Source organism: Xyrauchen texanus, chromosome 12, assembly GCF_025860055.1.
Source record: "Xyrauchen texanus isolate HMW12.3.18 chromosome 12, RBS_HiC_50CHRs, whole genome shotgun sequence".
In the NCBI taxonomy this organism is placed as follows: Eukaryota; Metazoa; Chordata; class Actinopteri; order Cypriniformes; family Catostomidae; genus Xyrauchen; species Xyrauchen texanus.
The window spans coordinates 35,446,879-35,463,492 of NC_068287.1; the positions used below are offsets into that span (position 1 = coordinate 35,446,879).

Sequence of the window (16,614 nt, forward strand, 5' to 3'; positions counted from 1 at the left end):
GCTGCGTTGACTCTGGACTTAATAAAGCACAGTGGACCAACACCAGCCGATGACATGGCTCCCCAAACCAGCACAGACTGTGGAAACTTCACACTGGACTTCAAGCATCTTGGATTGTGTGCCTCTCCATTCTTCCTCCAGACTCTGGGACCTTGGTTTCCAAATGAGATGCAAAATTTGCTCTCATCAGAAAAGAGGACTTTGGACCACTGAGCAACAGACCAGTTCTTTTTTTCTTTAGCCCAGGTAAGACGTTTGACATTTGAAGCCCATGTCCAGGACCCGTCTGTGTGTGGTGGCTCTTGATGCAGTAACTCCAGCCTCAGTCCACTCCTTGTGAAGCTCCCCACACATTTGAATGGCCTTTTCCTGACAATCCTCTCCAGGCTATGGTCATCCCTGCTGCTTGTGCACCTTTTTCTTCCACACTTTTCCCTTCCAATTAACTTTCTATTAATGTGCTTTGATACAGCACTTTGAGAACATCCAACTTCTTTTGCAATTACCTTTTGAGGCTTTCCCTCCTTGTGGAGGGTGTCAATGATGGTTTTCTGCACAACTGTCAGGTCAGCAGTCTTCCCCATGATTGTGAATTCAACTGAACCAGACTGAGAGACCATTTAAAGGCTCAAGAACCCTTTGCAGGTGTTTAGCTGATTAGTGTGTGACACTTTGAGCCTACAATACTGAACCTTTTCACAATATTCTAATTTTCAGAGATTCTGAATTTGGGGTTTTCATAAGCTGTAAGCCATAATCATCAAAATTAAAAATTGCGGGACTCGAACCGGCATCTCCGGCATGGGAGGCGGTTGCACTAACAGGGAGGCTAAAGTCTACATCCCCTAGTGTCAGTCGCTAGTGCACCTCTTGAGGTCTGGAGAGTGCGGTTTATACTCCGTGCACAGCTAACTATCAGCTGACTCCCGGTACAGTAACGTAATTTTATTGTTGTGAATTATTTCAAAACTTTGTTACACAATCCTCCAACTTTCACAAGTCAAAAGTTTACCTGAAAAATCAGTGTTATAGGCTTTGAGAGATCACATTCTGCAAACACATGATAATTATGATGGAAAAACACTAGTTTCATACAAAACTGGATTTGTGAAAACTTTCACTGATTGAATTTACTCTGATCAATCTAGACGCAGCGCAAAGAATGAAACTGTGCAGGTCTCTCTACAGGCGTCTCGACGGTCAAGTTATTTTTAACTTGACAGTGTTTAAAAAGTGCCGGTCCTGCACGAGATGCCGAAGAAACAGTGAGACACAGTGCAACAAAGACATTTTTCCAGCATGTGTTTACATAGGAAAACCATGGGAAAACAGAACAGATGCACTCAAACATGTTTGGTGTGAACTGCCTCTAACTTGTCCATTCATGCGTGTGTGTGTGTGTGTGTGTGTGTGTCGCGTAACAATTTTGGTAAGCCGGTTTATTTTTTCTTTCATTACAAACCCAAACCTGACCCCAAACTGAAGTCCTACTTGGAAAAACTGACCCAAACCCGGCCCGAAACCCATCGGGTTCTCCGGTCCTGCCAGGTTGCAGACCTCTATCTTAGAGATATTTTTAATTACTTTGTTGTCTCTTGGAATTTCGTGAGCACAGAGGCACATCAGTACGTCCACAGCGTGAAGGAAGGATCTTGTGTATTTATGAAGCAGTTTGAAGTTGGCAATTAACAATATTTTGCCTTTTATAAAGGACTTAAAATATTCTGTCATCATACCATTTAGTGTTCTAACAAACTCTAGGCACAAACGCGAGTCCTCACATGCCCACAAAATGATGTTTCATTACACTAGTAGCAAGTTAGTGAACTGGATAATTAATACATTGCAAAGATCTGAAATATCCACAGATAGACCGTCGCTAATGTTAATGAATGAATAGAATACAAACAAAGTTGTTTGTGTGCACAGCAGTTACAGATGTTACTAACAGATATGTCTTGTCGCATTTCTTTCATGAAACATAGTGTATGTGCCTTTAGTTGGCATGAGCTGTGTGTTTTAAATGAATATCTGAAGTAGACCACTCATAACTACAAACCCCACTGACATTAAGAATCATTCACGTTGTATGAGATGGAAAAAGCAGTGCACTAATCCACTGAATCCATTGAAGCGTGCAGCACATGTAGACTATATATTTATTACTGAATCGCAGCATTTGCGCTTTAACAATCACACTGGATCATGAACTGTTGAAGCAAATAATGAACCAAAATAAAAGCATGATTCAAAATAAAAGCTAGATGTCTGAAACTGAACAAATATTTTACAACTGTATAGTAAAATGTTATATTCACTCGTAATATTATCGATGAATAATAATAAAAAATTAAGAAATGTATCATAGGCGTGAGTCATTTTACAGAAGAAAAGTTTTTGTATTTTTTTTTTTTACAAAATGTAATTTGATTACACACCATTTTGGTGTGAAATTAAATTAAACTTAATTATTTTTCCAGAATTCAATATTTTAAAGGAAAAGGGATTTGGGAAATAATAAAAGCAGATTTAAGTAAGGCCTTACTTAAAAACCCTTGAGCTATGCTTAATACTTAATCGAGAAACACTTGAAGGGAACATGCATTTCTTTTCATTTATTATTTATATTGACATTTAACTTTAAATAGTCTAAAGTGTTCAATAGCACATTTGTAGCATATAGCATATTTTTGCTGATTGGTATCAAGAACCTTGAAATTTCAATGATATCATTACAGACTACTGAAATTTTGGTATCCTGAAAAAACTACTCTCTGGGGGGAAGAGGTATTTTAACACTGAAAAAGTTACATCCATTGATATGCTTTAAATGGTTTTACAGAGCTGTCTATAAATAATTATTTATTTCTAAGAAACCTTTTCCACAATCACAAATGTCTGGGAAGTTCATGGTAAAACATGGAAATTAATTGATCAAAAAGTATGAAAACCCCGATGTAAATTTAAAATGTAAAGTTTTGACACTACTACATAATGTATTTTACCCTGTATGTTTCCTTTGCTTTGGAAATATATGGAGTTGTAATTTTATGCTAATAAGCCACCTTTGAAGAGATTGGATCAGAGTAGGGAGAGTTGAACTGGCCAGAAAGAGAGCATGAAAATGAGAGGAACGCAAAAGACAAAAACAAAGGAAGAGAATAATTGTGTGGAGAACCACTAAAACGAGAGCGAGAGAGGGAGTGACAGACATGGGAAACGATGCGAGAGGATGTGCGGACAGAGCGAGAATGAAGACGGGTCAAAGAGTGCAGTGTTGGAAAGCGAGAGGGAAGGGACAGAGAGGCATGTCATTCCTCTGTAAATGAAGAATGATCACTGTGGGAGTCATTAAGTAATAACTCAACCGTTGGTCAACCACACACACATATATTACTCAAAATGGACTTGCACAAACGCTTATTCATGCTCAAGGAACATGCACACAATTCAGACACCTCACACACACATAAAAAGACAGCTTTACATTCTAGGACCAATAAATCATAGTAATCCGTGTCCAGAATCAAGCACCTGGATCCTAAACCATGATCCCTTTGTAATTAAGCAATATCACAAGCAAGAGTGCTGTTGAACTGAATTGAAATCCTCTAATCTGATTGGACGAACACTGTTTGGCTTCATTTGGTTCACAGTTTGACTTCATTTGGAACTACATTCATATTGAAACTAGTTACAGTTGTGCTATTGGATTGAATATGAAATCACAGCTCTGCTGATATTCAATACCACAGCACTGTTGAGAGTGCGACACTGTATTTAAAGGAACAGTGCCAGATTCCTAAACCATGTTGGTGTTTATTTGACTGTACAGTTATACTGCTTATTACATGGCTATCATCCAAATATGTGGACATGAAATATTGATTTGCATTATAATTATGTAAGAAGAATCAATCATATAGGAGTATTCCAGAGAGCTGTGTAATAAAAATGCTTTTAGGCAACATTTCTATAAGTAATCAGTACGGAGTAACTTGCATTTTAGTCACAATATGGCCAGTGATTTTAGTCTTTTTGCTTCACTAACAAAAATATTTCTGAACTAAGACAAAGCAGGATCGACATTGCCAATTGCAGAACAAGCGAAGTGATACAAACAGTGAAGCGTAACAGTGCTGTTATACTAAATATCAGCACTCTTGGAACACCTCTTGTCTAATCAAAATACAGGTCTGGATGAGCTGTTCTATAAAGATGTCTTATGTTTTGGGCAGGTGCTGCTAACATGTTGTCGGGCCAGAAGAAGAACCTGTTTGCTGTGGCTAAGACCTGGTACCAGCAGTTCTCTGTACACACCCTGAGCCTGATCCAGGGGAACCGATCTGTGAGCGGCTTTCACCTGGGGTACCTGGACTCTGAGACTGAGCTCATCTCTCAGGCCATGACGGTGGTTTTGGACCTGTACCAACAGGGCAAGATCAAGCCCCGAATTGATTCCACCTACCACCTAGAACAGGTGAATGAATGCGTGTGTGATGGTGGAAATTTGAACTGTGGGAGTGCTTTGGAAATGCATGACTATTTCTATATGTATTTGTAGTGGTGTGTAGTAACTGATTGCATGTAATCTGGATTACGTAATCACATTTTGCAAATCAAGTAATTGTAATTGGATTAAATTGTTTTAAAATACTCAGTTAGCTTTTATGGATTACCTAATTACATATCAGGCAACGGAAGTATATTGATCATAATTTATTGATCCCCTCTAAATCAGCCTATTGCTGATATTAGATCATGCCTGCTCATGACAAATAACATCATATCAAGTGACCTTCACTAATCCTCATTTAAATAAGAATAATTCATGCCATCTTTTTCTGCCATCTTTTCCTAAAATTGTGAGTAAAACACTAATAAATCTGATACATTCTCGTATTTTGATTCATTAATTTTCTGAAATGCGTTTTAGCAAAGTTATATCTAAATAGTATAGATTCTTTCTTTAATGCATGTGACATCAAATGAACAAAAGTTAGGTCAGAAGTAATCCAAAAACAAGCACATTAGATAACCTAAGAAATATAATCCAAGAGATTACATTAGATTACTGGTTGCAATTTTAGTCATGTTATTTGTAATCGGTACAGGATTGCTATCCTGAAGAAGTCTACCCTGCATGATGTATTTTTTGTCAATGTATAAAATCCATCGAAATTTCATCTTAAATGTGCATGGGTGATCATCACCTAAACACCATAACTGTAACTTTTGATCACGCTTTCTTGTTTTCTCATTCACTCACTTATTCTTTCATCCATCTTTCTCTATTATTTCCTGTCTTTTCTCCTCTCTCCTGTTGCTATGGAGACATCTATTCTTGCTTTACAGGAAGTCACTGCAAATGCGAGCTGATGCTTTTATGACGATCTGGGCTTTTAGCACTCTATATTTACTTTTGTGTGATTGAAGATTTTCTAAAGGGTTACAAAGTGCTTTTGCATCAAAGTAACAAAGAAATATGGAATTTCACATTGTTTCTTAGTCGATTTTAAGCATTCTATTTGTTTGTAACTCTGTCCTTTGCTCTTGTTTCCTGTCTCATTATCTTTCCTCCTCTCTTCACAAGTCAATCGTCAGGGCCAGGTTGCTTTTCCCGTTGCTAGGAGATGGCTCGCTGTTGCCGTGGCACTGGTTGTTTGGTAGAGTTGTAAAGGAGAGGTGAATTAGGGAGAAAAAAAACAAGAGGCAGACAGGTGGACTGACCAGAGAGCAGCTGAGATCTGTTGGACAGTCAGTGTCTTGCACTCTAACACAACCAGAAAGAGAGCAGATTTATGCTCCGTTATATTTTAATGTGAAATGTGTGTAGTGATAGACTGATATATCATTCCAGCTTTGCCAATTAACATAAATATTAAATAGTTAATGCATATTTACACTGGCAAATTGTTTTTATTTTTATATTTTACTGGGGGGGTTCAACTTGTGTAAAATAACTTATTTGCACCTTTGTGCAATTTGCTATTATTATATTATTTATACAATTATAATATAGCTAAATTAAATTATATAGGCAGATAGATAGATGCATTTTAGTTACACATGTGATGCGTAACGGGGAGAATACACATCGAACAATACAAAAAATAAATAACATAAGAGTATGACCTAACAACAAATTACAATAATAAACATACAATTAAACAACAATGTTTATAAAATATAAAAAAAATAAAAACTATTTGTAAAACTTACTACAATGTTAACTGTTATTTGCAATCTTTCAATTTGCTATTACTAAATTATTTATATAAATATAAAATAATTAATCATGCAAACAAGGGGAAGAACATACAACAAACACACTTTTTTTGTATTTTTTTTTTTTATTTTTTATTTGTTTTTTTACAAAAAATGATATAACCTAAAAACAAATTACAATAATATACATACGAGTAAACAACAATATAATAGTTTAAATTCTGCATACAAATTTGAACAATGCATTCACTTTTAGAAGTTTTATACAAATTTAATTTCAAGGCATTTTCATACATAATACACATAAAAGCTTGCAATTATAAATCTCTCATTTCAATATATATTACCTTAAATTGTAGTGGTAAAACAATGTATCAGCCAGGCTGATATTTAGCAACTTTGAGAGATATAGATATATAGAGATAGATAGATATATAATGTATGCGCTATCATTAAATTGTATTATCTGCATCGAACTGTGCCTGTACAGCATAAATAAATATATATTACTGCCAAATCCAAAGAATAATCAATTTGGTAAACATTTCAACAGGTTTGCCCTTAAATAACAATCATTTGTTTTACAACAGCACTACAAATGGCATGGTTAAACTATGGTTAAAGTCAATATTAACATAGTTACTGTCATGGATACAATAGATGGTAAAATCATGGTTACTATATAGAAAATACAGTATTACTGTTATAAAACCATGATTTCTGCTCCGAAAACCATGGTGACAGCAGTCATAGTTACTACAATATTACTACAGGTGAAACTCGAAAAATTAGAATATCGTGCAAAAGTTCATTAATTTCAGTAATTCAAATTAAAAGGTCAAACTAATATATTATATAGACTCATTACAAGCAAAGTAAGATATTTCAAGCCTTTATTTGATATAATTTTGATGATTATGGCTTACAGCTTATGAAAACCCCAAATTCAGAGTCTCAGAAAATTAGAATATTGTGAAAAGGTTCAGTATTGTAGGCTCAAAGTGTCACACTCTAATCAGCTAAACACCTGCAAAGGGTTCCTGAGCCTTTAAATGGTCTCTCAGTCTGGTTCAGTTGAATTCACAATCATGGGGAAGACTGCTGACCTGACAGTTGTGCAGAAAACCATCATTGACACCCTCCACAAGGAGGGAAGCCTCAAAAGGTAATTGCAAAAGAAGTTGGATGTTCTCAAAGTGCTGTATCAAAGCACATTAATAGAAAGTTAAGTGGAAGGGAAAAGTGTGGAAGAAAAAGGTGCACAAGCAGCAGGGATGACCGTAGCCTGGAGAGGATTGTCAGGAAAAGGCCATTCAAATGTGTGGGGAGCTTCACAAGGAGTGGACTGAGGCTGCAGTTACTGCATCAAGAGCCACCACACACAGACGGGTCCTGGACATGGGCTTCAAATGTCAAACGTCTTACCTGGGCTAAAGAAAAAAGAACTGGTCTGTTGCTCAGTGGTCCAAAGTCCTCTTTTCTGATGAGAGCAAATTTTGCATCTCATTTGGAAACCAAGGTCCCAGAGTCTGGAGGAAGAATGGAGAGGCACACAATCCAAGATGCTTGAAGTCCAGTGTGAAGTTTCCACAGTCTGTGTTGGTTTGGGGAGCCATGTCATCGGCTGGTGTTGGTCCACTGTGCTTTATTAAGTCCAGAGTCAACGCAGCCATCTACCGGGACATTTTAGAGCACTTCATGCTTCCTTCAGCAGACAAGCTTTATGGAGATGCTGACTTCATTTTCCAGCAGGACTTGGCACCTGCCCACACTGCCAAAAGTACCAAAACCTGGTTCAATGACCATGGTATTACTGTGCTTGATTGGCCAGCAAACTCGCCTGACCTGAACCCCATAGAGAATCTATGGGGCATTGCCAAGAGAAAGATGAGAGACATGAGACCAAACAATGCAGAAGAGCTGAAGGCCGCTATTGAAGCATCTTGGTCTTCCATAACACCTCGGCAGTGCCACAGGCTGATAGCATCCATGCCATGCCACATTGAGGCAGTAATTAATGCAAAAGGGGCCCAAACCAAGTACTGAGTACATATGCATGATTATACTTTTCAGAGGGCCAACATTTCTGTATTTAAAATCCTTTTTTTTTTATTGATTTCATGTAATATTCTAATTTTCTGAGATTCTGAATTTGGGGTTTTCATAAGCTGTAAGCCATAATCATCAAAATTATATCAAATAAAGGCTTGACATATCTTACTTTGCTTGTAATGAGTCTATATAATATATTAGTTTGACCTTTTAAGTTGAATTACTGAAATGAATGAACTTTTGCACGATATTCTAATTTTTCGAGTTTCACCTGTATAGTTAAACCATAGTTCATTTTTGTCAGGGTCCTTAACAGAAAAAACAAACACTCAAATTACTAAAGCAACATTTTATCTTAATGCCTGCACTAATGCATCATCATAAAGGGCACTTCAATCTCCTCTCAACATATTCAATAATCGGAAGCTGTACATCACTATAGAAGGTATAATCTTGCTATTAGAATGCTTGCTATTAGAGAAGTGATATTGTGATTAATGCAGAGAATTTTAATCATTCGTGGAAATCCCACATGAACACAAAGTGCTTTATTTATTGTTTCATGTCTGTCCGAATTAGCATTGAGTGCCTGCTTAAAAATGGGCGGGCGTGCGTGCGTGCGTGCGTGCGTGCAGTTTTGGCACACCTGCGGCTGTTTCCCTGGGTGACGTTGTCATAAATTATTAATCATGTATCAATGTATTACTGTAACAAAATCTTAATGCCATTAATCAAAGCGCATTATTATATATATTCAATAATGCACTTTTGATATCCGTATTGGCTATTAAAAAACTAATATCGGTCGACCTCTAAATTAGATTCAAATGATCTCATTTACTCGTGACTTTCTTTTTCCCGTGAAACTCAAAAGGAGATGTTAGGCAGAATGTTTAGTATCAGTCACCATTCACTTTTATTGTAAGTGAATGTGTACTGAGGTTGCCACTAAATTAGAGGCACATGTGATCTTATAGATGTTGTGTGTGTGTGTGTGACTTTTATTATTAGATCAACTGTCAACGGCTTGTTAGATATTCTTACCACAACAGATGGTTAGTCAAGCTGCTCCCTTTGCCGGTCCCTTCCTTACTTTCACTCAACCTCTCTTGCTCTCTCTCTCTTTTAGGTCGGTGATGCCATGCGTAGGATGCAGGAGAGGAACAACATTGGTAAAATCATAATCACCACCGAACCCATGAAGGAGGAAGAAAAGAAAGAGGAGGCAAAGAAAGAGGACGACAAGAAGAAGGACGACAAGAAGAAGGACGACAAGAAGAAGGACGACAAGAAGAAGGACGAGGCCAAGAAAGATGAAAAAAAGGAGGATAAGAAGGAAGAGACCAAGGAGGACAAGAAAGTGGAAGAGAAGAATGAAGAAGCCAAGAAAGAGGAGAACTGAGAACCACAGGCCGAAAAAAATCGTGGATGTGCTTTATGTCAGGGGTTTTGAGAGTGGTGTATGTGTGTATGTATATGTGTTATATTTGTGTGTGTGTGTGTGTGTGTGTGTATGGGGGGGTGTATTGTGTAATTAGCTCAACCCCAGGTGATTCCTCTGACATTAAAACCACATTTTTGCAATCTTTCAGAAACACTCCACTTATGTTCATTTACAGAAACACACATTATACACCAAGGGAACACACCACTTTATTGTTCTTTTCTAACCCCGGTAGTACTTATTCCAAGTTCCTCTGCATTTTGCTGAGTCCTTTCTAACTCTTTCATATGACTGCATGCCAGCAAGGCATGTTAGGGCAGTATTATCCTTTTTATAACTATCACTTCAGTGTTTACTCAACCAATGTCTTCAATTATATAGTGAAATAACCTTATTCAGCACCCTGTTAAAATATATAAAAATTTTCTCTGTTACTCCTGCACTACTAATGCACTATAAAATTGTTGGATTCCACTGAAATACTCTATATTTGTAGATGCAAAACACTCCCACATTCGCTTTCTACACCCCTCCGTGTGTTTGTGTACTCGCCTGTGAGACAGTTGAACGTTCCCTGGGGTTCACAGGTAAAAGCCTGGGTTGTCTGGGAGCCCTGTTACCGTGACAACACTGTCCGACATTTTGCCAAACCCCTCCCCTTTCATTTTTGGTCTGGAGTGGGTTCACTTGTTTGATTTGCCGTATGTCACCAAAGTGTGCTCGATTGCTAGTTCGAATGGTGAAAGAGCTTTCTGTGCCCACTGGCACACAAACAAGGACACCTACATTCCCATTGTTTGTTGTTCTCCCATTGGACCAGACTCAGCCCTGTTCCCCTGGAGGAGTCAGTGTGGTTCCTGATTGGCTAAGAGAGACAAGCTTCTTTGTGCCCTAAATCACTAATAGTAGTATTAAAGAACCCAATGGACACCCATAAGCTTAACGGAAAAACGTGAGGGTGTCTCAGGATTCAGTGGCTAGCTGATAAGTGTTGTGTCATTAGACCGGGCAAGTGGCAGGATTTTAATGAGCCTAGCTGGCAAGCAGAACCAATTATAGACCATATTCTCTCAGCCTTTTCCCATCCCTCTCTCTCTCTCATTGTGTGAACTCTAAGATGTGGAAGCATTCAGCAGGTCAGATAAAGAGAAGTGGTTTTTCATTCCTGAACTTCCTCCATGATTCCCCAGGATCCTGACACTTTTCCTCACCTCGTTCCTGTGATTGCTCACCATCCGATCGCCCTGACCTGCAGCACGTTCACGGTGTAACATTTCAATATAATGTGCGATGACTGGCTCTTCTAATACCACTTTCTCTCCTTCGGTTTCCATTTTCGTCATCGTAGTTGGCATAGCAACAGCAGTTAGGCCAGTTAGAGCTGACAGTCAGGTCTCACTCCCACATATACGATAGACACCAACATACACCATTGTTAATCAGCTGTTTTCTTTCTCCTTATGCTTTAAAAACATATGACTCATCCAAAAATCCATTCTGCCATAATTTTTACACCCTCATGGTGTTTCAAACCTGTATGACATTATTATTTCTTGGAACACAGGAGATGTTGGGTAGAAGGTTCAGTCTCAGATGTGTGTGAGATAAAAAGGAGTGTTGACTGAGGCTAACATTCTGCCCAAAATCTCCTGTTCCCCACGGAAGAAAGTCAGTCAAAGCCAGGTTTGGAAATAATGAATGTCAGCGACCTCTCGGAGTCCTGTCAATCAAACTCTCTGGCTCCTCCCACCTGTTTCTCAGAGAGCAGTAATCTTCTGCCTCTGCTGGTGATTTGTATGCATTGCAGTGCTTTCATTCAAGTGTTCAAAACACTTGTGTTTATGTATAAAACAAACCAGACCCCTCTTATGTGTGTGTGATTTTTGTGCATATGTGTAATTGACAGTCTGTCCTCAGGTCTATTGTTCATATGTTCTTTCTTTGTGTCTCTACCTCCCTCATGCTACCTTATGCTACTGTCTGGCATTTTAACGGTCTCTTTCTCGTCTGTAACTTTCATGATAACTCTGAAATGTTCCAACCCCCATGATTGGCCTGAGTTGGCTTTTTTTCCGTGTGCACTCTGCTTGCACTCATAGAGATGGCAGTCCCGCTCCCAATCCACTGTATCTCTGATTCCTATCCAGGTTTTTGAACCCTCAGTTTTGGCTCATTCAGTCACATACTCACACTTTATGCCTCCCTAACAAGTGTTTTGTCCTGCAAAGAGATGCATAGAATGCTGCATTGTTTGATGAATGCTAATGTTTACATAATCCGTATATAATGCGCAGATAATCTCGCACTCTGTTAACAATTCTGGCTCAGAATGCACTGGAGTGACAGTGGCACTGCCATTCTAGTTTGTAGAATCACCGTGTTCCCACTTATGTCCTGAAAATGAATCCCAATCCAGTTTAAGTAGCGGATCTGGAGGTTGAGTTTTGATTTTCGGGGGGGGTTGTGTGGTTTTTGTGTTCCACTGGTTCTCTTCCTGTGTTCCTGTGGGTGGTGACAGAGCACCAAGTGACCCTAACTAACACTTCAGTGAAAAAAAAAAAATCGGTCCTTTTTGTGTTTTGATTGATTTTGTTTGAAATGCAGACCACAAAAACAAACAGTTTGTGTTCAAAAGGCTTTGCTGCAGTTCCTCTAAAATGTGATGAATCATGTTTCGTTGGTCCTGACCGAGTGTGCCAAACTTTTTGTGAAGGCACGACCTTCGCTATAACTGTGCTTACTGTACTGAGTGGGAAAATGAAAAAGAAAAGAGAATGAAAGATGAAACCATGTAACCGTCTGTGGTGATTGTCGAAATGATCTTGCATCTGAAATTGTGATTGCGCTCCTCGTGTGTGGTAAACTACGCCCTGGAAATTATTGGTGCTGATTGATTTCTGACTTTTCCCCCACTCCAATCCATGCAAAACCTCTTGTTCTCACTGTGCCTCAGTCATAAACACCAGATTGCCTCCAAGTATGTTTACATGCAAATATACACCACTCATAGACTCTAATCCCTTCACTACACCCTTTTTCAGCTCTGCTGTACTGAAGGGCTGATAACTCACTCCCACTGATCTGACCACCCCCAGATCAGTGGCACTGTTGTTTGTGGATACACTGCTGTGTATTTTGTGTGTATTCGTAGGTTAGTAGGCAGGTTGATCATAGGCATATTAGCTAATGACCAGAGGTAACTCAACAAAAAGATCCAGCAGCAGTCAGAACATGCTACACTTCAAAAATATATAATTTTTTATAGTCTTGTCTTGTAAACATATCAAAAACATCCATAGAACAAGATAAATCTTAATTAGCATAGATGATAAATCAAAAGTAATGTTCTGGTTTCAATACAAGTTGAGCATAATCGACAACATGTGTGGCATAATGTTAATTCCACAGAAAATAATTTGGACACAGGAAATCGTGGTTACAGTGAGGCACTTACAATATGAAGTGAATGGGGCCAGTCCATAAATATTAAAACACTAAGTTTCAAAAGTATAGCCACAAGATGTAAACATTGTGTTAAAATGATTTTAGTGTTTGAAATTTGTTGCCATGTTTGTTGTCATTAACACAAATAATGTTACATCTTGTGTCTATACGTTTGAAATGTTAATGGACTGGCCCCATTTACTTCCATTGTAAGTGCTTTACAAGTTTGTAAAATAAGGGATGAGTTGAAATTACATTTTTTGGTATGGTAACATTATGCTGCAAATGCTGTATGTTGAGTTTAATTTGTACCGAATCCCGAATATTCCTTTAAAAACAAGAACTCTGCCAGTGGGGTGTATATATAGTCTCAATATCCTCCTATATATTGTTTAATTAAGCTGCTTAATTGAATTGATCTTGTTTCAACAATATATTGATATTTTCAATGGAAAACGAGCAACAAAAAGCAACATTTTAAGCCATTTTTCCAAACATTTAATTGTTTGAGGCCGCTATTAAAAACTTTGTCTAGTTCAGTTGAATAGTGATTTCCTTCTCATTAACTGTAAAAATCCAGTGGGTCATCTTAACATTCTAGTTCACGATAACAGCAGCGTTCCGGTTCTAGAACTCATCTCAGCTGCTTATGACATCAGAGCGGCTGTAGATTCAGTTTCGTCCCTCTGCTGTTCTTTAGTTCTGTCTGCATGGCTAACGTTGAGCGCCGCTGGGTCTATTCAGAGACCGCAAGGAACACACGCCCAACAACAATGACATCTGGGCTGGGAATGCTTGCATTAAATCTCTCAAGGTTTAGACGTTATAAGATGATTGTTTGGAGTATTCTTCCTCTTCCCTTTTTGGAGCGTATACAGCTCCACAGTGAGCTCAGCTGCAGGTGTGAGAGTGTCTCGTGAATATGGAATTGTGCGACTAGCAGCCAGAGAAAGGCTCGGATAGAGCCAAGCTGCTTCCTTTCTCAGTCCCTCAATCCAATAGCTTTCCCAGAACAGGAAACTCCCCTCATGTTTGCAGAGTCCAGAATTCCGGTTTCACATGCAGCCTTAACTAACGCCACACCAACATAGAAATGCAATTCTAAATCATAGTATGCATATATTTCACAGTTTACTATATTGTGAAAGGTATTTGTTAATAAAATTACTTGTGAAATTAATCTATCGAAATTAAAGGGATAGTGTACACAAAAATGAAAATGTTGTAATTTACTATCCTCCATGTTGTTCCAAACGTTTATAAATTTATTCCATGGAATACAAAAGCAGATGTTAGGCAGGGTGTTAGTCTTTGTCACCATTCACTTTCATGAAATGGAATGATGCATTGAAAGTGAATGGTGATTTGAGGCTTACACTGCCTAACATCTCTTTTTGTGTTCCACGGAAGAGAGTGAGTAAATGACGAAAACATTTTCATTTTTGCGCAAACTATCCCTTTTAAAGCTCTACATTTGATAACACCAGCTGTATACATTTATTCGCCTTCAGTGTGTTAGGCACATAGAAGAAATGGTGAATCATTCTGGATTGTTTCCCACTCAAACTCATGAATACTCTGCATAAGAGGTCTATCTTTGTCTCACAAGTGTACACTACACGCATCGCACTGTGGTAATAATGCACCTTTTATGTGCATTCAAATGCACAGGCTACCAAGAACAAAGATGCATGGTGACTTTAAAAACTTAGATTTTTGTGACTAAGGCTTTGTTTGCTCTCTGCTTGACTTTTCATCTGAAGAGCCAATTAGAAGCACCAGCTGACCTTCCTGTTCACTGATTGGCTTGTTATAAAGACTCAGCATTAAGTCTCCGCCCCTACACACATGTCAGAGATGCACCACGGGTTGTTTTGTTATTTGTTCTATAGAACCCTCCATCAGAACTTTTTCCATCAATCTTAAAATCTGAAGTGCTGCTGTTTCTGTGCTTGACTCTGGGTTGGTTGGACAGACTGTGTGTGGTCGTGAGGACCGTATAGTTCATAACGCTTCTGTGTGTGATGTGACCATTTTGCCTTACATGTTTTCCAGGACTAATTAAAGAGCATAACTATAAAAACAAACATATGGAGTCATTATTGATCTTGATGTTTACCCATATACAGAGGAACAATCACAGTATAGCACATGGATTTCATTTCAATCTGCTGGGGTAATGAAATCATTTTTATACCAGTCGTTTTATATTATGTTCTCACAGATTAGTTTAATACTCACATTTTCTGACTTCAGTTTTCAAAATGTATGTCATATTAAATTCAATGGCACACACTTTTTTTCTTGGCAAAAAATACAATTGACATTGAGGCTATGAGGGACTTATAAGCAGTGTTTTTAAAGGCTTAATATTCATGCTACATATGTATGTATTGCAGAAAAAGTAAGAATAAATGCTATTGTGAATGGATGTCGACCAATAATGGATTTTGCTGATATAATATCTAAGGTGGTGATAAAGGCTGATAACGGAGTCCAAAATGAATAAAATCTCAGATTCAGTTTGTTCAACCAAAATCCCAATTATAAATAAAAAAAGGTTTGTTGCTTAAGTCTCTTCAATGAGTTGAACTGTTGTTTAAAGTGTTCTGGATCGATCTGTTGATGAAACATTGAAGAAAAGAAAAAAACATTTTCCACAACTCAAGTCATGTTCCAACATAATGTGTTTTAGAAGCTTTATATCAGAATCAGAATCAGCTTTATTGCCAAGTATGCTTACACATACAGGTGAAATTTGAAAAATTAGAATATCGTGCAAAAGTTCATTAATTTCAGTAATTCAACTTAAAAAGGTGAAACTAATACATTATATAGACTCATTACAAGCAAAGTAAGATATTTCAAGCCTTTATTTGATATAATTTTGATGATTATGGCTTACAGCTTATGAAAACCCCAAATTCAGAATCTCAGAAAATTAGAATATTACATGAAATTAATAAAAAAAAGGATTTTAAATGCAGAAATGTCGGCCCTCTGAAAAGTATAATCATGCATATGTACTCGGTACTTGGTTTGGGCCCTTTTGCATTAATTACTGCCTCAATGTGGCATGGCATGGATGCTATCAGCCTGTGGCACTGCTGAGGTGTTCTGGAAGACCAAGATGCTTCAATAGCGGCCTTCAGCTCTTCTGCATTGTTTGGTCTCATGTCTCTCATCTTTCTCTTGGCAATGCCCCATAGATTCTCTATGGGGTTCAGGTCAGGCGAGTTTGCTGGCCAATCAAGCACAGTAATACCATGGTCATTGAACCAGGTTTTGGTACTTTTGGCAGTGTGGGCAGGTGCCAAGTCCTGCTGGAAAATGAAGTCCGCATCTCCATAAAGCTTGTCTGCTGAAGGAAGCATGAAGTGCTCTAAAATGTCCCGGTAGACGGCTGCGTTGACTCTGGACTTAATAAAGCACAGTGGACCAACACC

The 16,614-nt window shown here is 38.1% G+C and overlaps 1 protein-coding gene across 1 annotated transcript in view; it reads left to right on the forward strand.

Moving 5' to 3' along the window:
- Positions 1-15,404, forward strand: part of vat1 (vesicle amine transport 1) — a 44,914-nt gene extending 29,510 nt beyond the window's left edge. The window contains exons 5-6 of the mRNA XM_052138800.1: positions 4,239-4,480; positions 9,410-15,404. Of these exons, the coding sequence (XP_051994760.1) occupies positions 4,239-4,480; positions 9,410-9,682 (515 nt within the window). The 3' untranslated portion in view covers positions 9,683-15,404. The remainder of the gene's footprint in view (positions 1-4,238; positions 4,481-9,409) is intronic.
- The last annotated feature ends 1,210 nt before the right edge of the window (positions 15,405-16,614 follow it).